The following is a 22985-nucleotide window of genomic DNA, read 5'->3' as shown; positions in this document are numbered from 1 at the left end:
TTTTTTTTGCAGAGACAGGGTCTCCCTATGCAGCCCAGGCTGATCTCAAACTCCTGGGCTCAAGCGATCCTCCCACCTTGGCCTCCTAAATTGCTGGGATGACAGGCACTAGCCACCATGGCTGGCCCGAGCTCTACTATCTCTTGTCTTGGAATTAGTTATCAGCGTTCCACTTGACTCTTCCTTAATCTGCTGATTTAGGCTTTCAGCTGGGATGGAGGAAAGGTAGGGATAAGAATGGAAGCTGCAGGAAGGAAGAGGAATGGACTTGCACGTGAAGGACGCCCTGGAAGGTCTGTACCTGCTCGGGAGGGCAGGGTTCAAATGGCGCTGACTGGAGACCAAGAGCGTTTTCTTGTGCCTTCCTTGGAACTCCGGATTTCAGGGAGATTCCTCCAGGATTACATATCAAACAATTTAAGACAGATGAGCAAATCCCTGTGTCACCTATCCGCATATCCACTGTCATTCACCCATTAGTACTGGGGAATGTTTATTTCACTGAGGAGCAGCTGAGACCCCCAGCCGCTGTTTGTCACGACGCACCCAGGACCACAGTGGTATTTGCTGGCGGTCATGACGTCACCATGAATCTCTAGCATTGACCTCACAGTGATGATGGTGGTGAGAGAAAATGCACAGGGCCCACAAGACATTTAGGAGGTTTGCCTGAAACCACCGTGTTATGTAATCTCATCACTGTATTTCCAAATTCCATGAATCATCATTAACATATGCTCCTGGACAGACGTCAATTTTCTTCTATTTTGCAAGATAGTGATAAGAATAGTGTGGCTGCAATATCCTTAAGCCAGAGGGGTGTTTGCTCTTACTGGGAAATAGAACACATTATTCTCTATGTAGAAAGTTGAAAAATGACATCTATTTCGAATTCTAAAACAGACACTCTGTCCCTTCTAAAGGATGTTGTATTATCCCCCTATACAGATCGTATTTTCAACAATAAAATGTCATCCATGTATAGTGCAAGTTGATATCTGACAAAGGCATTGACGTAGGCACAGACATAGCAATAATCTATTATAGCTCATTATCTTTTTATGTGGAAAGGGATGGGCAAGTATTTTACCTGGAATTCAAGCCTTAGCAGAGAATCCACTAGCACACTGGATACACATTTGATTTAACAGACTTTGGTAGCTGTTCCTAGCAGTCATACCAGCTTCAAAAATACAATGTATTTGTCTACCTCAAGTTAGTCAGAGACCTAAATAAAGCAAAAGCCTTTAATGCCACTTGCCAGAAATTAAGCCAAAGGACAAGTTTTTTGGGATAGGCCGCTATCCCAAAGTAACCTCAAGTGCGCAGGTGTGAGACTGGGGGTACTCCTGCTCTTCAAGGGCAACTCTCAGTACCTACATCATCAAAGTCAGCGATGATCTCGTTCAGGAGCCGAAGGCATTCCAAGCCCTCCTTGTTCACGTCGGATTCTGTATAAAATTCTTTGAAATCCGGAATGGAGGCAAACATGACGCAGACACAGTCATAGGACTGGTGGTATAGATCCTGCTTGGGAGAAAAGCAAGAGCTGATCACTAGGAGACTGACCTTTAAACCCTCCACAGGCAAGTGGCTTGTTTCTGCCAGGATTCACACAGACATCGCCCAAATGCCTACTCCACCTGCCCCACCCCAGCCATGGCCCAATCCACAGGCTGCCGCTGCTCGCAGGGGAAAGCTTCTAATGAGCTGGATTCAGGCCACTAGCAGTTAAGAAGAGGTGCCTTGCCAGTTAAACCTCTCTGTCATATTGACCTGAGACAATGACAAGAGACCACAGAGTTCTGGCTTAGTAAAAAGTGTCCTTTAAACAACTGAAGGGAAACAAAATAATTTCCCAAACTCTCAGATTGTCCTGAAGTAACTTGTTATGGCTGTAGTATTTGGATGGGAGTCTTGATGAATTTTCCTCTTCAGTGTGTCCTGCAAAGAGCATATGGAATTCATCAAGTTACTTCTTATTACACCACAAAGAACCAATAGAGCTCCTCAGTCTACTTATTCATATTATATTAGACACTGACTATATTTATTCAGGATATTCTTTTGCTTTTAAATAGGAAGAGTCTCATAGTTCTTTATCCATAGACATCAGTTAAATTGCAATGTCTTGTAAACACAATTTCAAGGTGTTTCCATAATTTTCCCAACACAGTGACACCTTCAAATTCAATGAAGGTTCCAGAAAGGAAGAGTTGTCAGGTGGTCTTGGGGGCTAGTCCTAGGTGTGGAGGATGTGCCCTTCCACTGGCAAGGGCTCCTCAGACCCCTGAGGTGGCCCTGACACAGGCAGACCGGCCGGGGCCACTGTGGACGCAGTGCAGTATGGGAAATCCTTTCTTCTCCAGGAAAGGTGAGGAGAGTTCTGTTAAACAAGATGGCCAACCTCTGAGGGGAGGGAAAAATGCTAGTGGTTGGTGCTTCCCATGTGTCTGGCAGGGCGAGGGAATCCATTCTATATGAACATTATCAGTAAGCCCCACTCTTTGGGCACCCAGATGAACTTCTTTGCAGAAAGCAAGCACTTAAATAGTATCATAACTCCAAGGTTTGGTGGCACCTCAGAGGAACTGCTCTTCCCAGTGAGATCCCGTCACAAACCCATCAGAGCCAGGGCAACCCAACTGAAGGCCACAACAGTTTTGAGAAAAAGATGGACTCATGGTTCTCAGGACCAGCCACTCTATAATCCCTACTACTGCCTCAAAATCTGTACAAAGTACGTGAACAATGAAATCAAGGTTTTCTTTTCTATTTTGTGCTCAATGTGATCGTGCTGGTTTCTTGTGCAGAATTGTATTTTCTCTCTCTCTGCAAAGTTGCCTTTGTGAACACTCATATCGTTGGTAGGCAGCCTATGACAGCCAAGGCATGGGGCTGACAATGCTGACTGCAGTCACGGGGTCAGAGAACAGGGATACATGAGTTAAAAATGTCAGTTTTATAAAAGTGGTATAAACTCCACTGACATCCCTGTACTTGAGGAAATGGGTGCATCTAGCAAGGGGAGGACATATTTCCTTCCTTCCTCCCTCCTTTCTTCCTTTCCTCTCCTCTCCTCTCCCTTCCTTTCTTTTTGAGACAAAGTCTTACTCTATTGCCCACACTGGAGTGGGATGGCATGATCTTGGCTCACTGCAACCTCCACCTCCTGAGTTCAAGCAATTCTCCTTCCTCAGCCTACTGAGTAGCTGGTATTACAGGTACGCACCACCATGCCCAGCTAATTTTTTTTATTTTAGTAGAGACAGGGTTTCACCATGTTGGCCAGGCTGGTCTCGAACTCCTGACCTCATGATCCACCCACCTCAGCCTCCCAAAGTGCTGGGATTACAGGCGTGAGCCACCGCACCTGGCAGAGGACATATTTTCTATATCCTACATTTCCCCACTCTCTGCTGACACTGACCAGAGTGCTCTTTGGGGAATGATAATGATGACAAGAATAAGCACAGTAATAGCCAGCACTTACTGAACACTCACCACATGGTAGGACGGGCACTTCTCTGAACACTTTATGTGCATGAACTCACCACAACTACAACCCTATGTAGTCCCCTACAACTCTAGGCTGGTACTAGAATTTTCCATCTACAAATAAAGAAACTGAGGCACACAGTGGTTACGTTACTTGCCCAAGGCTGGAGTTATCAAGTCTGACGGTAGAATCCACCCGTGTAAATGCTACACTTTATACTTTATCAAGTCTCTGGGATGATCACAGGCTTCACTGCTTGGTTTGGGCGTAGCACGGGGCCTCTGACACTTGCGAGTCCTGTTACTTTACCTTTGTCTTTTCCTCTGGAGTCTTTAAGGGTGTCTGGGAGTTGGAGATAATGAAATGCAAGACTGAACTGATGGGCAGTTTGGATCTGACGTGTCATTTCATGACACAGCACCGAAGTAGGGATGTATGGGAGAATCTCTAATGGGACTTCCAAGAGGGCAGGTACCTGCGCCTCCCCCACTGACCAACGGACCCTCATCCCCTAGACTGGGCTCCAAGCACAGGCATTGTTTTGGAAAGTTCCCTGGGTTCTTCTGCTGTGTAGCCTTGATTAAGAATGACAGACTACATGAGGAAATGGAGCTCAGGGGAGCTGGGGTTGCCACCAAGGCTCCCAGCTGGCTGAGGGGAAGGGCCAGGACCAATCCCTGCATTCTCTGCAGGCCGTGAATGCTGCTGGGGAGCTTGGACTACAAACTGATCACCCACCTTCTTTGGCAGAGTGGTCACTTGGAAGCTCTGAGGGAATTCCCAGGGTGAGTTCAGGTCACTGGTCACACCTGGTCCTCAGATTCAGGGCTTCCATAAGACTATAACTACTGGGAAACCAGGGAAACTTCACTAGACTTCTCAAATTCTCTGGAGTCTGAGAAACTTGCAGGGCCAAGAACCATGCCCTGAACTCATGAGAGATTCCCTCCTGTGGTTGCACTGGGCATGGGGCCAAAGAGGATTGCATGCTGACTCGTAGATGACTTGAGCTTGCCTTATACTTCCAGAGGACCTGGGGGTTGGCGTAGGGCAGGTGAGCAGCCTTTGAAGCTAATTTGGAATTCAAGGTGTAGAATGGGTGACCCATGTCAGCATGTAGCTACCCAAAAGTATTACTGAGCTTTAGAGTTGAAAGTGAGTTTAGATGTCTCCTCAACATTCATTCATCACCATTCTGTTGAACAAGCTCAAGGAATGAAAAAATAATCACAAAGCAACTGCATTTCTGTGGCTGCTACCCCGTTCAGTTTTGGAGTGGGGCTAGATCTTCCCCTGTCTTGGACAAACACCTGGGACTACCCCCTGGCCCTCCATGTCACTGTGTGCAATGCAAGGTCCTGTCATCCATCGTTAGAGGCCCCGGTCCAAGAAACAGTCAAAACTCTCGCCCTCGTTGTACCTGTGGCTGTGCCCTTCCCCAGCGTGGGCCTTTTGCAGGTGAAGAAGGGGGATCCGTTGGCTTCTACTCTCTCTCCACCACTCCTTCTACCTCCATTCTTCCTCACTTGCTAGCTGGGCTTTCCAAACCATCCAGAATGGAGAACAGGGGAAGACAGAAGAGGCTATGAGGCAGGACAGCCTCCTATTCGCTGCATCCCGCTCCCTGAATACTCAAACCTGGCTTTCCTCCTGTGGATGTTTTCATGGGTGTTTGGAAGACTCCCTATCATTTTGCCCATCCCCGGACATCCCCCGACCCTTGAGTCCTCCATGATGGAGGCCACGTGTATCACTCCTGCTCATTGCTACTCTCTCAGATCTGGGCTTTTGGGCTATTTCTTCAAGTTTCTCTGCCAAGGTCCCTTCACCCTCCCTCCTGTCCCCCCAGGCAGCTCTGTAACATTGGATCTAAAACAACCCTACACCAATTCTCTTTTTCTCGTTTGGTCCTTTAGCAACACTCAGCTTTGCTGTGCAAACAACTGACAGTCCAGCCATGTACCAAGCCACAGCTCCCCTACCCTGTGTCCCCAGATGCCCCATCAGCACCTGTGCTCAGCATTTCCAAGTGTCAGAACCTGCCTGCCATCTGTGTACCCCAGTTGGAGATGCTTCCCAGAACCACTCAGAGACTGAAGTCATGGGGTGTGTCCAGGCTGAGCAGTGCTGGCCTGTTCACAAGGCTGGAGGTGAGGGGGGATCCCCACCTTCCCCTTTAGGACGGCCTCATCCCCACTACATTCTGTTCAAACCCTCTTTCAATCTTTAGTCTTCTGGCCAATTCATAAGCTCCCTGCAGGTCAAGGAAGGCTTTTGTAAGCTCTGCACTCTGCTTGATGCCTCCTTTGGACTAAGAGAGCAAGTGTCTCTTCGTGTCACAGGCTGAAATTCTCTCTGAATTTACACACACATGTTACACACACATGTGCCCTATCAAAGGGCCTGCTGTGTGCCAGGCTTCATATCAGGTGTTAGGGACACAGAGAAAAACAACACAAGCCCTGCCCTCAGGGAGCTTAAAGTCTAGGTGGAGAGACAGAGAAAATCAAGGAAACATAATAAAGCGTAACTGGTGCTGTGGACCCAGGTGTGGAGGCATCTGGGCTGTTCATTGAGGTGGGCACGGGGGATGGAGTGTTCTAGAAAACATTCAAAGCTGCCACTGGCACTCAGGTCTCCACCTTCCAGACCAGACTGGTGCTTTGTCTCACTGACTCGGGCTGCCTGGAGGCTTTGGATCGTCCACGTTTTCCGAGTTGACCTATGGGGTAACCGTTAAGCACCTGGTGTCCCCAGCTGTCAGTTAATGCCTAATTTACTCAGAGGAGTCAAATGACTGGAAAGTACAGAAGCATCTATTGCAACCCCAGGGGCATGCTAGCCTGACCCTCCTGCAGAGGACACTTGGGCATAGAGCTTTAAGCTTAGTGCTGTTGAAGGATCTGCCCGGTCATCACTGGGAGGGCTTTCAACAGCAGAAAGGGAGGTGCTGTTTGCACACGAGGGGCATTTCCCAAATTTCTGTGGTGGCGCCCGTGGCTCTTGTGGCTTGTTTTGATCAGGCATTGGCTCTCTCTGAATGAAGCTGTCTGGCTCACAATCCTCTACCACCCGGAGACTTGACTCAGGGTCAATTTGGTGACAAAATGCAGTCTTCTCCCCAAGTGATGAGAGCTGGCTTTGATGCCCATTGAAGGGGCTTTTCAGAAATGTTCCTGCCACACACAGAGGTGGGGAGAACAGGCTTCCAAAACAGAGAAGGCTCCCATCTGGGTGCACAGAACTCTCCTGATGAGCCTGAGGGTTGTGTGGGCTGAATCTGGCCATGATAGTTAACAGCTGATGGAGAAACTTCGGGAAGTTTTAAGTAACACAAGTGCTCAGGAGAAGGAAGAGGTACTGCAAAGCCCGTGCAGACACAAGCAGCCAGGTCTATGCCTGTGTGCCCAAGCACAGGCCTATGAGCACTTCTTCACTGAAATAAAACCTTTTCAGAATTGATTGTTACAGCAATTACATCATTCTTGACTCCCTATTTCTGAAGGGAAATTAATTTCCTTTGTTCACTGATGCAGTGGGTAGGAGAGTAAAAATGACATGATCTGTGTTAATGCAGGTCTTGGCATAAGCTGTGCCATTTTCCAAGGATTGTTCCGGAAGCCATGGAGTGGAGGCTATCCAAAGACCCCCTGCCCCGGACTCAAAAAGTCATCAGCAACCACAGGTTGTGCCACAGAGAGGAATGAAACTGCCTGCCTGGTCTCTCCCAGAGCCCTGGCCTGTCGGTTTTGGTCCCAGGAGGCCGTTCATCCTCAGGGCCGTGATTCTGCTGGGAAGCAGCCTTCATCCTGTTTATGCATGAAGTATTTCACTAGTTAAGTCAGAAAGGATGCAGGCGTAAGCTGAGCCCACACTGGGAAATGAACATGACTTCAAGTCCTCTTCTTTTTTTTTGGCTTAGAGGTAGACCTTGTTGTATTGTGTCTTGCTTTATTGCAGTGCACAGATATTGTGTCTTTCACAAAGTGAATGCTCCCTCGACCAAGTCTACTGGCACCATTTTCCCAACCGCGTGTGCTCCTTTTGTGTGTCCATGTCAGCATTTTTTTGCAACAAAGTATTTTAAAGTGAAGGCATGTACTTTTTTTTACACATAATGCTACTGAATACTTAATACATACAGTATAGTGTAAACATAACCTTCATATGTGCTGGGAAAGCAAAAATTTGTGACTCGCTTGATAGTGATATTCACTTGATTGCAGAGGTCTGGAACCGAACCGGCAAACTGGTGAAGTATAGGTATATTTACTTTTGCCAAAGTCTTGTTTTCCTGTATTATTTCCAGAAGACTCACAGAGCAGTATCATCGAGAGTTTAGTGGAAATGGATTAGTGTGGTGGATGCTGGGGTAACCTCCACAAAGGGGCTGAGGGCCTGCCCCCATCCACCCGATGCCCCAGAAGCCTCCCCTGGAGCCTCTGCATTCAGAGGCACTGAGCACTCAGCATCAGGGCTTGGCCTACCCTGCTGAGAGGGGGCTGAGAAGGCAGACACTGCCCACAGTGCTTTTTATGCAATGCCAGGAACAGGAGTGAAGTGATTACATTGGGTTTTGTTTTCCACTTTATTCAGGCTCTAAAAACATTGGGCAAGAGCCCTTGCTGAAAGCTTTTAATCAATTCCCAGGGGCAGTGATTCTCAAGTTTTGCATGAATCTGGGATATTTGCTTAAAAGATAGCTGACAGTATTTACTACATGCCATGCACAGTTCTAAGAGCTTCATCTAAATTATTGCTTCAAAAATTGGTAGTGGTCTCTGAGAGGATTCTGAGGCCCCACAGCCAAGAGGTGCCAGGGCTGGACCAGATGCTTTGCTCTCAGTCACGTCGCAGGGCCTAGGAGGTCAAGGAAGGCTTGTGTGGGGATCAGGAATAGCCTGTTTAGCAGGTACTGCAGGTGGTCCTTCACTTTAAGAAGTGCTGTTTTTGTCTGCAGGGACTTCTTTGGTCCCAGCATCAGCCACCTCTGCCATGCAGGTTCAGTAGGGGGTAGGGCTTCTGCTTGGGGAAACCTTAGCGAGGGAAAGAGCTCAGACAGGATGTCACTGTTTGGTTCTGACACCGTAGAGGGGACAGAAACCTTGGTAACAGCTACACTCTTTTTTTTGTTTGTTTTGCTTTTTTTTTTTTTTTTGAGACGGAGTCTCGCTCTGTCGCCCAGGCTGGAGTACAGTGGCCGGATCTCAGCTCACTGCAAGCTCTGCCTCCCGGGTTTACGCCATTCTCCTGTCTCAGCCTCCCGAGTAGCTGGGACTACAGGCGCCCGCCACCTCGCCCAGCTAGTTTTTTGTATTTTTTAGTAGAGACGGGGTTTCACCGTGTTAGCCAGGATGGTCTCGATCTCCTGACCTTGTGATCCGCCCGTCTCGGCCTCCCAAAGTGCTGGGATTACAGGCTTGAGCCACCACGCCCGGCCAACAGCTACACTCTTAAACAGCATGGGCACCGTTATCATTCATCTGTGCAAGGCCACACAATGTTTAGCCCCACCTGGCCTGGGACTGCAAGGTTAATATTACATCATGAGGTCAAGGAGATAGATTCTTCTGTCCAGTGAGGAGGCTACTTGAGGGCAGCAGGGTCCAACGGCCATAGGAGACATTCCACAGAAGGGAGGGGCACGACTTTGCTATGCTTTACGCACACAGGTGGCTCTCCTTATAACACCCTCACTATGTGTTTTCAGAAACAAACAAAACATAAACAAAACTCTCCCTTTCTGAGACTCACTGTGGGAACTCTGAGAACTTTTGGCAGGGGGCTGGTGCCTCTCTTTCTAGCTCAGGCCCTTTGTGTGGGCTCTGTTTTGCATGCAGTGCTGTTCCCATGGGAACTGAAGCCTCCAGAATCTCCCCACACTCAGTGTTTCGGCAACTGGCTAGCAAACCTCCCCTGGAGGAGTACAGGGTCCTTGAGGAGACGGCATGCGGCTGCTCTGATTGTGGTGGGGTTTGGGGGCTCCTTTTCATAGTTTAGTCCCCAAGTCTTACAGTGGCTGCTAGAGTAGCCATCACCCCCACTGCTTACCCTATTAGACAGAAATTGGCAGTAAAATTTGAAATGTTATAGCCAAAGGAAGATCTGCATTGTGTGATTAAATACAGAGAACCCTGCAGCCCGACAGCCGAGAAGAATGACACGATCATTTCATTTCCCAGCACCATAGTGGGAATGATGATGCCCTGATTTAAGGTTCAGTGTTCACTCTTCTCCCTTCCAGAGAACCATGTCAGGTCAGTAGCGAAAGTGCAAGCCTGCCATGCAGGAATCACTGGCCTTGAGCATAATTCAAACACCCTTGGCGCGCCTGTTATGGAACGGGGAGCCATCTGTGCTGGTCTGAGTCTGAAGAGCTCTGAAACCGAGCTCTTTCATTTTCCTACAGGGCTGTATGCTGCCCTCAGTCAGGTGTAGATCTGAGGACCCTGTGTTTCCTGAATGAAGGAAGGAACTATCTTCAGGAGCTGCAACTGGGAGCTTGGTGAACAGGCACTGATCATCTGCAGGGGGATTTATTTCAATGCTTAAAGACAGGTCCCTGTGTACACACAGGGCTACAGTGGCTGTGATGACACCTCCAAGGAGTTCACCTTCTTTATTTGACAAATACAGACACAAAGCCCAGAGCTGGCTTCATCTAAATGTTCCCATTCCTGCTTTGTTCCTGAAAAGTTTCCAAGCTGCCCTGGCAGTGAGGCAGTGCCAAAACCAGGGCTCACCCCAGGTGCTGAGTCCCCACTCCGGGCTCCTATTAGGCCGTGCTGCCTGTCCCACTACTCAGCCTTACACCATGGAGCTCGCAGGGTGGTGAATGCTACAGGAGACACTGTGTGTCTTTTTTGTTGTTGTTGCTGTTCAGATGGAGTCTCGTACTGTTGCCCGGGCTGGAGTGCAAAGGCGCGATCTCAGCTCACTGTAATGTCTGCCTCCTGGGTTCACGTGATTCTCCTGCCTCAGCCTCCCTACTAGCTGGGATTACAGGCACATACCACCATACCTGGCTAGTTTGTTTTTTTATTTTTAGTAGATACGGGGTTTCACTACGTTGGCTAGTCTCGAACTCCTGACCTCATGATCCGCCCGCCTTGGCCTCCCAAAGTGCTGAGATTACAGGCATGAGCCATCGCGCCTGGCTGACGCTGTGTGTCTTTAACCCAACAGCAGCACTCCTTAGGAGACTTGGAGGAAAATGTCACATCACCCTCAGGAGTACCAGAGGGCTGTGCAGTGGCAGGAAGGTCCCTGGTACACAGCAGGACCACAGGGGAAGTGGAGGAGTCACTGTGAGCTGCCGACACCCGCACTTGGCTGCTGTCTTCCCTCTCACGCTCATCCCACCTGTGTGGATGTGGGCCCCGTGCACGCCTCTGTGAAATGCCCGCCTCACCTGGTGGACTGCAGTGCGAAGGCACCATGCAGATGTCCCCCAGCCTCCCTTCTGCAACTGGAAGGCAAGGCACCATGCTTCCTCTTTTATGGATGAGGATGGCGAGGTTCGGACAGGGAAGTAACTAGCTCACGTTCACAGCAACAGACAATGTTGGAGGTAAGATTTGAGGCCACACTGTGTAGCCCTAGGTTTTATCCTCCTTCCCCATCTTGCCTTTCCTTATTATTTCCAAGGTGGGTAACTATATTCTGATGCTTGCTTAGAATAAGCCGAGCAAACAGGAAAGAGCAGAGAGAACCTGCCACTTCTGGAGGGCTGGCCCAGGAAGGCTGTCAGGACCAAGAGAGAGGGCTCTGCAGGGCTGTGAGGCTGAACCCTGGGGCCAGGGTACCTTCTGTGCTCCCCGCTGACCTTCACAGAGCTTCTCGAGCTCCAGAGCTTTCCTCTGAGCCCATGTCGAGGAAGGGATCCTCCTATCAGCTACCAAATTCTTTTTAAAATTTTTATATTTATTTATTTATTTTGAGATGGGGTTTCACTCTTGTTGCTGAGGCTGGAGTGCAATGGCGTGAACTCGGCTTGCTGCAACCTCTGCCTCTAGGTTCAAGCAGTTCTCCTGCCTCAGCCTCCAGAGTAGCTGGGATTACAGGCACCCGCCACCACGGCCAGCTAATTTTTAAAATTATTTATTTATTTATTTAATTTTTAGTTTTAGTAGAGATGGGGTTTCTCCATGTTGGCCAGGCTGGTCTTGAACTCCTGACCTCAGGTGATCCACCCGCCTTGGCCTCCCAAAGCATGGGATTACAGGCGTGAGCCACCACACCTGGCCTCAGCTCCCTTATTCATCTCCCTTTGCTCTCTTCCTGCCTGCAGCAGTGGGCTCTTCTCAGGTCTTGAATTAGGCACTTTCCTGGTGCCTATGGAAAAGTAGCTCCTTGGAGCCTGAAATGTCCTCTCCCTGTTCCTCTCTCCCCCTGGCCCCCTTCTCTCACCTAGTTTCTAGCACTTTCTTTCCAGATTTAGAAGCCACTTCCTCATGGTGGCAGCCTTTCTGGAGTACCATATTTACACCCCAGTGTCCTTGGAGATAACAGGATCCTATCCCCAGGAGGCACCCAGGGAGGATGAGGTCACCTCTAATCCCACTCATCTCTGTATCCTGGGCCACCACCAGCCTGGCTACAGGGCAGGGGAAACATGGGGACCTTGTTGAATTTAAAAATGGGATGGAGACTCTTGTTAATGGGAACACAGGGCCCCTTAATAGACATTGTGATCAATAGGAAAATCGGGTGCTGAAGAACCCACCAAACATAGTCAACACCAGGAGAAGAAACAGGAAAGCTTGCAGGCCATGAGACTTGCTGTGTAGCCCTGGAAAGCCCACTGTGCCCTGAACATTTCCAGGAAGACGAGAGTGGTGATGTCTAGCAGCTCATCTGCCACCTGGCGCCTTATTCTTAACGCCAACTTCAAATCTGCTACAGAAAAATACTGTTCCAAGGCTCCTCACTGCAGGTTCCTTTGTGTTCTGGTATCATCCGGGTTGAGCTTATCCATTAAGGAGTGCATGCATCTACAGGTGACCCCCGCCTCTCTCACATACACACTCCCGAACCTCAGTGAAAATGTCCTAAGAACAGGGGTTACACCTCTGAAAAAAAAAATCTCAGAACCCCAAACTCACTAAAAATTAAGCTTGAACTGAGCCATGCAAGAAACTGCCTGCTTTTTGTTCCCACGTGGATGGCAGCAACGTAGAAGGGCCACGGAGCACCCTAGGTGGCCTCCCTCACAACTGCTCAGGAAAACATTCCTTGTGGCCCTGAAATCTTTCAGAATAGACACTCCCCCCAAAAAACTAACCAGAAATCAGGGTTCTGTTGACTCTTACCCTGGCAATGCAAATTAATAGTGGATCTTCACAGGTACTGGACAAAGACAAGACCAGAAATCATCCCTCGGCCCAAGCAGTGGAGGGCATAATGGGCTTTTCCTGACTCCTCTCTTTTCACATGTAAAATGCGGTTTCAATGAGCACTAATCAAGCCTCACAAGAATGTAACCACCTCCCATCTACCCCACTTCTCTTTTTATTGCTTTTCCTCCTTCCCCTACTGTGCACTCTTTCCCCTTTCAGTATTGAAGTCCTCAAAACTCTCTTTGGGAAAAGCACAGGGCACGAATCCTTCTGTAACTTGTGTTTCTTTTTCCTGGACACCATCCTCATCCTTGGAAAATAAACCTCTAACCTGATGGAGACCCATCTCAGACACTTCTTGGTTTACACATCTCAGACATCTGGGAAAAGTCACAAGAACTGAGCACAGGGCTTTGCGTACTGCGGACGTTCAGATACATGTTTCTTACGTTAAGTCCAAATGTAGACACATCTGCTTTCTCTTGCACTTCAGCAATATTAAAGACATCTCACAACATCTCTCTTCAAAAGCCATTTCAACATTTAACTGACATTGTAGTCTTTTCAACTCTAGCTAATCCATTCGGATAAACCCTCCATGAAATTCCTATTTCCATCCATTCGAATGGATGGACTCAAGTCTTTGGTCTGCTCTTGTTTAGGTAACTCCTAAACACTGTCACACTCACTGTGTATCTGATATCTTTGAAATTCTAAGAGCCTTGGAAGGGTCTCAGGGAAGCTGAGTGCGGGGAAACAGTGGGCATGTGGGAGGTATGGCTTAACGTTGCCTCTTGGTTTGAGCCTCCATTGCGTGCTGGTAAGGCAGGCCTCCTCCCACATTGGAGAGAGAGCAGTGGCTACTTTGGAGGCATATTTGGGTCCCTAGTGCCCCATAATGGACATTGAGAACTTTGCATGATTGGGGAAAAAATCTTCTCGAAGAATGAATCCACCTCCAAACTCAAGACTTTCAGAGGTCATTCTAACCCACTATTCTCAACGGATGTCTCTACCACCAATCAATATCTTCTTGAAAACTGAACAATTCAAGCCAGTCTTGGCCATTTTGAACACTTGGATGTGCGAAGCGCTGCAGCCTTTATGTCACTGAAGAAGCTTTCAGCCCTCACCCAGGTCATCACGTCACCCAGCCCCATCCCCCAGGCCCCAGCCCCGCCTGGTCTGACCTCATTCTTCAGGCTCCTGGCCAGGAAGTGCTCAGCGACGTGCGCGGGAAGCACGTTCTCCAGCAGCACACGGTTCAGGTTCTCCATGGTCTCTATCTCCTCCCGCTCTTTTTTGAACTTGTTCTTCCATAAGAAGTCTAACCTACAGTAATATTCATTCTGTTACAAGAGGACACAGAGGTGAAGAAACAATAGGCATCTTGTCCTGCCAGAGAGTGGAGGTTTTAAAGAGAAAACAAAAAGAACAAAATGAAACCGAAAAAAAGAACCCCCAAACAGAACTACCACCCTCCCTACAAAGCCCTCTGTGTCCCTGAAATGTCCTTCAGTCCACCTCTGACATGGATTTGCAAAAACCAAGAACCAGCCTCAGAAACAGGGAAATCAGCTATATGGAGGCTTCAACTCAAAGTGCCATTAAAGCTTCCTGCAACGTTATGCTACTAAAAGAAGGCTCAAATTATTTTTTGAAAAGAGGCATTGTAGAATATAAATGATGAATAAAAAATGAAGAATACCTCAGTAGAGAGAGTGCATTTTTTGATGATTTGAATAAAAACTGTATTTTTCGTTTATGGCAGTTTGCCTTTAGCATTTGTAAATTAGTTTTTCCCTAACACAAATTGTATAACTATGTAAGCATTGCAAAATATGGATTTTTTTTCCACTTGGAATTGTGTTGTTCTGACAGAATGCCATTCATTACATTTAGAGAAAAGTTCATTTTGATATTAATTAAGATAGTGCCTGCTAGTAAAAACCTGTATTCATGCTTTATAATGTATTAAAATATAACATATTTTAAAAGTAGTTATTATTAACATTGTAGGAATGGAGAGGCCCAATTACTGACCAAGAGTCTTTTGGGTCTTGCCATCATTTTGTGCCTCCTATGATGTAAATAATTTAATATAACGAAATAGACTTGAATGGATCCTCCTGTAATAGAAAGGCTTAGTGGAGAGTGTGTATTTAACACAGATAGTCACCTATTGACAAATAAATGCAAAGAAGAGCTAACTGCAAGTTTTTGGTTTGCTTTGTTGAGTTGATTAATTCTACCAATGCCAAGTACAAAGTAAAACAAAACACACACACACATGCACACAGATGGCCTCTCATGCACAAATGAGAATTTAAAAAGTTTAAAATCCACATTTTGAAATTTGAAAGAAAAATGATTATTCATTAGTTAGGTTTGATTCAAATTATCTGTCATACATTAGGAAAACTCCTCCTCCTCTGGTGTGCTGTTTACATTTATCTCATGTAGTCAGGCATTTTCAAAAACTGCAAAAAAGATATTTTAAGTTTGTTTATATTTAGCCAGGATGGTGGCTCATGCCTGTAATCCCAGCACTTTGGGAGGCCAAGGTGGGTGGGTCACTTGAGGTCAGGAATTTGAGACCAGCCTGGACCACCTGGTAAAATCCCGTCTCTACTAAAAATACAAAAATTAGCCGGACCTGGTTGTGCATGCCTGTAATCCCAGTTATTTGGGAGGCTGAGACAGGAGAATCACTTGAACCCAGGAGGTAGAGATTGCAGTGAGCTGAGATTGAGCCACTGCACTCCAGTCTGGGAAACAGAACCAGACTCTGTCTCAAAAAACAAAAACAAAACCCCCAAAATAAAAGTTTGTTTATATTTAAAGTTTCACGTTCACGCCAGATTTTCTACACCATGGACTGATAGAAAGTATGCTGTACAGTGACTAGAAAAGTCTTCCTACTTGAAGAATGGATTTAAAAAAAAATAAATCAGGGATGTGTTAACTAAAATGATAGATGCAACCAGTGGTAGGGGCATGGGGAAGACACAGGTGCACACTTAAAATTAGACAAAAGTGAAGCATGAGATGAAACCTCCTCCAAAGGAGCAGTTAAGGCAGTAAGTCCAACCCAAGTGATCATGAAAGGTTTCCGTACGCCATGCTAGGATGTTGCTCAGGTTTTCAGAGCCATTGTTATTGCATAACAGATAAGCATTTTGTAAGTCTCCTACTAAAAAATAATCACAGTATTTTGGAATCAGCTGCACTGAACTGAAATGACATTTTGCCAAATCTATCTATCTATCTATCTATCTATCTACCTACCTACCTACCTACCTACCTACCTACCTACCTACCTACCTACCTACCTTTCTATTCGCCAAATCTATCCATCTATCAATCATCTTTCACCTTCCCAAACAATGCAATCTGTTTCGAATCCTCTGCCTTCTGTGTAAGTAGCTGGCACACTAGCAACTCGTATGAAGGGCCCCCTCAAAAAAGACTTAAAACATCCCCAATCAAATGGAATGCACTGAATAATAATCCTCCAAAAGAGAGTTCCAAGTCCTAATGCTTCTTATTTGTGAATGTGATCTGATTTGGAAATAATGTCTTTGTGGATATGATTCAGTTAAAGATCTCAAGATAATCTCATCCTGGACCTAGGGTGGGCCCTAAACCTGAAGACGGGTGTCCGTACAAGAGAAAGGAGGCAGCGATTTGACTCAGAGACACGGTGGGAGGCCATGCACAGGTGTCTAGCAGAGGCCAGGATGAAGCCCCTGCCTGGGTGACTCGGGGAGGGCAGTGCTGCAGAGGAGACAGAGGATTCTGTGTGCAGGAGAGGAACTGGGAGAGACACGCAGGCTTCCTCAGCTTTGAGAGCCTCCCACCCCTCGGATTGCTCTCTACAGGTTTTGAGGGGCCCAGATCCCATGAAGAGAAGCAGAATTTGCTTTTCATTGGCTTTATCAACAATGAATGAGACAGCAGGAAGAGCACGGGTGAATCCTCCAGGACATGCCTGGGACTTCATGACCCTCCCTGCTGGGGCTCACATCTAGCACAGCCTCGAGGGCAGTTCTGGGCTTTTTCTGGTTCTGAAAACAACGTGAGGAACTGGAGGGCTTCACATCTTTCTACATGGACAGAAGAACCAGTCACTAGGCTGGAGTACAGGGCAATTGGTGACCCTGGACATTCTTAGGTTCTAAGCTCTCCTACAAAACAATAGCTTCATTTTGAGGTCATGTAGACTGTCCCCTGGTTTTATAGTATAAATGTATCCCACCTCAGTGTGCTGCTGTGTAAGCTCTGGTGAGACACCAAGCTTCTTTCTTTTTCAAAAGAGACCCCTGAGTTGGCTAACACATCTATCATAAACTAGACTTTAGTACAGCAAGTAGCACTGTACCTGTTGCACAAGAGACATGTAATGTTTTTGTCAAGGCTACTTAGATACCTAAAGCAATATTTAGTATACTGATTTGCTCAGAAACCAAACACATCTCCATCATTTCAAAAAAGATGGTCATGGAGCAGGACGAATAACAATCAAAATAGGTTGCAAAATGCAGGTACTATCATTTAATAAATCAATCAGGAAATACAATAACTGCGGCCACGAATGCTTTACTTGTAGCACTTGAAAAATCTTATTTCCAGTATGGGGTGTTTTGTGATATACCTCCCCTCCTCTCGGGGGAGTACTAAAGCACTGTCACAGACTTCAAAGTTCTTACCCAGAAGACCTGGGGCCTTAGTAAATCATTCACTCAATGATTTTGGATTACAGGTCAGCCTCCTGGCTCACCTTGGTATTTCCCACTGTGTCTTATATAGATTTGGTGATTTATAGCTGGTGTGAAAGAACGGTTATGAAGAATGATAAATCCTTTAGAGGAAGTAATAATTTTTCCAGGCCTCTAGATGTAAATATTACTTTTTGCTACATTAAAGACAAAAATGGAATGACTCCCTATAAGACTGGTATCAAGCCAATTGTGTAAAATTAGTGCTCAATCATAATACTGAACACTTTTGATGATTTAGTTTAATTAGAGGGTAAGGGATCAACTGTCAGCCATTGGACTCAACCATAATCATGTAGTGGTACTGAATGTGGATCATCTCAATGACCAATAACAAAGTTGAGAGAATTTAATTGGATACTAGGTTCTTAAAATTTGCTGCTGTGAAGGAATCTGAGTGATGATTCTAGCAGGAAAAAGCATCCGCAGCACGAAATGGAGAAACAGGTGACCCCACAGAGGGGATGGCCGCATTGTTTCCTGAGAAATGATCATCTAGGTGATACCCCATGAAAGGAAGTGCAATTATCTCACGTTAAATGATAGGGTACTAAGGGAGAGCATGCCTGCCATACGAGCGAGAGCAGAAAGATGGCCAGTCATGAGAAAAGAAAAATGGGTCGCAGGAGAAACCAGGGAAAAAGAACTGGACATGGTACAGGTTGTCAAAACTGCAAGCCAAAGAATGCAGAACAGAGAAAACACAAGGTGGTGGGGTGGGAAGAAGGGACCTCAAACAGCTTTGCATCAGGACAGGACAGCTCAGTGCTGGGGAGATGGATGAGGGCTGCATCATGGGCTCCTAGGGAGGAGGCAGCTCACATTGCTTGGGAAGTGAGAGGAAGACAGTTGTCCCGGACTGCTGGCCTGACAGCCAGATCCAGACTCGGTCCAACTGACTATGCAATTCCTAACAGCTTTCTGGTGGGGAGAACTAGAAGTCAACTGGAAGCCAGACCCAAACTCATAAGTATATAGTATACCTCTTAGACACTGGACAGATTTAATTTAATTGGCATTGCTTCTTCATGGGTTCTTTCCAAATACATAAATCACTGCTGTTTGTTTGTTTCATGCCACCCTTCGCAGAACTTAAAACAGACTTTGGACGAGGCAGAGGTGCCTGGCTTCAGATGAATCTTGTGGTCTTTGGGCAACTGTCTTTGTTGGAGGCAGAGGAAGAATAATTGTCTTTAAAAATCTTGCACCCACAGCCTCTACTAGGAGACCAGAAGGGTTGGGGGACCAAAGAAGGAAGAACAGTTTCATTCGCAATGCAAAATAAAACTTTTTTAACAGGGGATCATATTTCTAGGAATGACTGCAAATGGCAGCAAAGGTATTCAGACCCGGTTCAAAGAAGCGTGCCACATATTCTGAAATGCAAATGAAAGCTCCAGTCAAGGGGATACTGTTTTTTTTTTTTTTCAAATAGTGTCAGTTATTGAAGGAACACTTTTGTAGGCTTATAAAACCTACAAAATTTATTTTGAGATTTAACAGGAAATTAACTGATTAAAATTGCACCCATTCATAAAATTCGCCTTTTGTGGAAAAAAAGAAAGGTATTTTCCCTTTTTGTCTATAAGCATCCACACCTTGTACTAACTAGGTTTGTCTTCAGTGATAACATGATTCTGATTCTTAGACATTTGTTTCCAAGAAGGTTAACTACAACGCACAGCACAGCACGATTAATACAGCACTTTAGAGAAGGTATATATATATATATGTACAGACTTCTTACCTGTCTACCTAGAACAAGCAGTGTGATGAAGAATATAGAGAGAGACACAGAGCCCATGGTCTTCAGGTCTTTCCAAATGCCTGGTCTATTAAAAAACAGACAGACAAACAGATAACAACACAACAAAACAACATGCACGCAGGACTTAGAATTTGCATATCAACCAATGTCAGATTCTCTAGTGCCTGTCTACATCATATACCAGCCAAACACATGTTTCAAATCTCCTTCCAAACCCAGCTTGCATTAAAACCAACCAAAAATCCCTACTTTGAGGGCACAGTAAAATGATACAGATTTCCTACCTTATATCAAGCTATACCAAATATAAAAAGAAGACATAAGAATATGAACATTTTCTTTATACTTCTGGGATCAATATGGGTAATTGGATCTACGGTTTCTTCAATGTTTTCATTATTACTCTCGGAAAGAGACTGTATGCTTGAAATGAATAATCACGTGAGGTATAAACACGAAGTAGGGAACTTAATTTCTGCAAGCTACTCTCACCTCTGAATTATACAGTTTCATATAACTTTCAAGCAGTCATGCAATCTTATTCACTCTTTCATATGATTTTGTATCACAAAGGCATAACAGAGATGAAAATTCTGGGTACACTGCCCAAGTGACCTCAGGTTCAAATTGATAATAAATGACATCAGTCATTTACACCTGCCAAGATGTCATTGCACTGGGTAGGCTCCCCCAGTCTTCACTATGACAGTCCAGGCAGTGAGCACCCACACATCCTTCAAATGCTGACATGCGAACATTTCCCATATAGGACTGTAACTAAGACCTGAAAAATAAAAGTGGATTATGCATGGACACCACGTCACATAATCAGCATAGATGGTATCTGATCAACTACAGACAGCAGGTAATCACTTTCCGCTTGTGTGTTGTCCTGGCTTTTTTATTTTTCCAGCTTCTCTGTGGGGGATTCAAGGACACATGAGATAACAAGAGGCTTTGGTGTAGTATTCAAAAGCCCAGGTGGACTTTAAAGCAAGAAAGCCTGGGTTTGAATCCTGAGCTATGGGGCCTCGCATGAACCCCATTCAAACGTCACTTTCCCCATCAGTCAAAGGTGGGTACCAACCCCTATCCTGCAGGCTGTTTTAGCCACCACATTAAATATCTATATACCTGGCACAGAGCCTGACACATACGAAACTCTTTCCAAATGGTACTTGTGATTTTTAACATTAATTACAGAATGATAAGGAAGGGGAGTGGGGTGGGGCTAAGAAACTAGAGAAAAAGATAAGGAAACACAGACTGGAGAATATTCTTAACAGAATGAAAGACTCAAGTGCAAAGAAAAGGTGGACTCCTGCAGGAATGAGGAAACAGAATTGCCTGGTCCCCGGGGTTTACGGCTTAGAGGCACAGAGAACTCTCCAATAAGGTTGTGCTTGCATTAGGAGTTCTTTCCTCTCCACCAAACCTGCGGTGGATGGAGGAATCGGAGCTTGTGAAACTTAAGGAGGTCATCATTTCTCTCTGAGAATGAATTGGGGAGCAGTGCCGCCTTCCTGTGTCACTGGCATTGATTTTATAAAATGAAATCGCTCCTTTCTGAGCCTATGACTGCGGTGTCCAACAGCACAGCTGAAGTGACCGATGGGTGCAGATGTTTAAAACCAATTCTGACTCTGACTTTCATGAATTTTAAACTCTTTTTACTCTATATTGACCATGCTCATGCTATATTGAATAGTGAAAGTGGCACCACACAGCTAACATCCTAAGAAGCTAGTGCAGGCTGAGTTTTTAATTTGCATGCTGCTTTGTGAACATCACATTACTTTACAATTCCAAGGGGCCAGAGAAAGCATCTATGACATCCCCTTCTTCCACCCACCACCCCCATAATTCCTAAACTAAGAGTAAATCTCAGGACAGGGTTTATAAGAGCTTCATCAGTACAACAAATCAGAATGAAGTCCCCTTTGCATTTCTAACTAAAGGACCAGATGCCCCAAACATACAGAGCCAGCTCAGGCCCCTCTCACTGACAGAGAGACGTAGGTAGGACCCTCTTAGGCAATTCAAGACCTGGCTGGGTTTTCAGTTAATCAGACAGAAAATTCACACAAGCAACCTATTGGAAGAAATCCTGTCTGGGGAGTCCTTATATTAATGCATTTGAATCTTGGTTTATGGGGTAAGAATGCCCTGCTCTACCCATCTCCCAGATCTTGAGTCTTCCTGAGGAATAGCAGTGGGTGGAGGGGGAACTTGGAGGAAGCTAGACCAGCAGAGGCTCTCCCTGCAGGACTGGGGAGTGGATTTGAAAGCGCAGACCTAAATGGATCTCAGGAATCACGAGGCACCAGCAGCCCACAGAACCAACTGGCATACCAGTACACGGCTGCCTTTTTCTCTTCTGAAGTTCTCTGACAACTACTAGGAACTCCATCTGGCTTTTTTGGATTTCACTTGGATTTCTCAAGACTTCTTTCATTCCGTTAGCAAAAGAGAACTGCCAGCTCCTACTGAAGGCCTTCTCTCTTGTGTGGGCCACCTGTGGATGGATGCTGTTAAGGTCCCCATGGTTTCAGTGACTTATTTCTCCACTGTAGATCGGTTCCTAGATCTCCTCAGTCTTCGTGTGACCATGGGAAAGGTGGGAAGAAGGAGGGGCATGGAGCATGGTGGAAGACAGGAAGAGGTACAGTAAAATCCCGGGACATCTTTCTGGCAGAGTAGTCAGCTGTGTTGATCTCTGAATTAATTTCCTAGAGTTGCTATAATGAGGTAGCATAAACTAGGTGACTTAAAATAACAGAAATGCATCATCTCAGAATTCTGGGGGCTAGAAGTCTGACAGTAGGATGTTCTCAGGGCCTTGTCCTTCTGAAACCCTTAGGGAATCCTTCCTTGCCTTGCTCTCACTTCAGGTGGTTTGCTGGCCATCACTGGCTTTTCTTAGTTTGCCACCACGTGGCTCCAATTCCTGCCTTCATCATCACATGGCATTCCTGCGTGTCTGTCTCTTCACCTGGCCATCTGCTTAGGAGGGCATCACTTACACTGGATTAGGGGTCACCCTCCTTCAGCATGACCTCATCTTAACTAATTCCACTTGCAATGATTCTATTTCCAAATAAGGTCACATTCTGAGACACTGGGGATTGAAGCTTTATATCTTCTTTTGGGGGACACAATTCAGCCCACCAATCAGGTCAGCTGTTTAGAGAAATATGAGCTGCACAGCTAGTTGGGTATGAGCTCTCTCTCTCTCTCCCCAACTCGCTCTCTCTCTCTCCCCCTCCCTCTCTGTTTCTTTCTCTCTCCTTTATGTTTTAAGGATGATATCTACTTTGGACTCTCATGTGTTAGGGTGGTGCCATCACTGAGTTATGAAATAGGGAAGATACAGCTAATATTACTTGAGAAAGTTTGTAACTATGATTTCCAACACAATGACAATGGTAGCCAAAATGTGATAGAACACACTTCCTTTCATATCTAAAAACCAGACACTGGGGACTCAGATGCTCACATGCCACAGAGGCATCTGCAGTTGGCCCTCCGCCTGAGGTTGTTAATGGAGTAATCACTTTGCTTGTCAAGTTTCAGGAGTACGAAAGAACAACACACCCCAATAT

At 46.1% G+C, this 22985-nt stretch overlaps 1 protein-coding gene across 3 annotated transcripts in view; it reads right to left on the bottom strand.

Moving 5' to 3' along the window:
* ADCY2 (adenylate cyclase 2) overlaps positions 1-22985 on the bottom strand; it is a 432701-nt gene that overhangs the window by 23405 nt on the left and 386311 nt on the right. For all 3 annotated transcript variants that reach the window (XM_033178771.1, XM_033178769.1, XM_033178770.1), the window contains 3 exons: positions 19363-19447; positions 14028-14186; positions 1381-1527 (listed from right to left, as the gene is read on the bottom strand). In XM_033178771.1, coding sequence (XP_033034662.1) covers positions 1381-1527; positions 14028-14186; positions 19363-19447 — 391 coding nt within the window. The remainder of the gene's footprint in view (positions 1-1380; positions 1528-14027; positions 14187-19362; positions 19448-22985) is intronic.

This window comes from Trachypithecus francoisi, unplaced genomic scaffold (genome assembly GCF_009764315.1).
Source record: "Trachypithecus francoisi isolate TF-2019V2 unplaced genomic scaffold, Tfra_2.0 Lachesis_group2, whole genome shotgun sequence".
Taxonomy (NCBI): Eukaryota; Metazoa; Chordata; class Mammalia; order Primates; family Cercopithecidae; genus Trachypithecus; species Trachypithecus francoisi.
The sequence above is the reverse complement of the archived record's forward strand: the minus strand, read 5'-3'. Positions and strand labels throughout refer to the sequence as shown.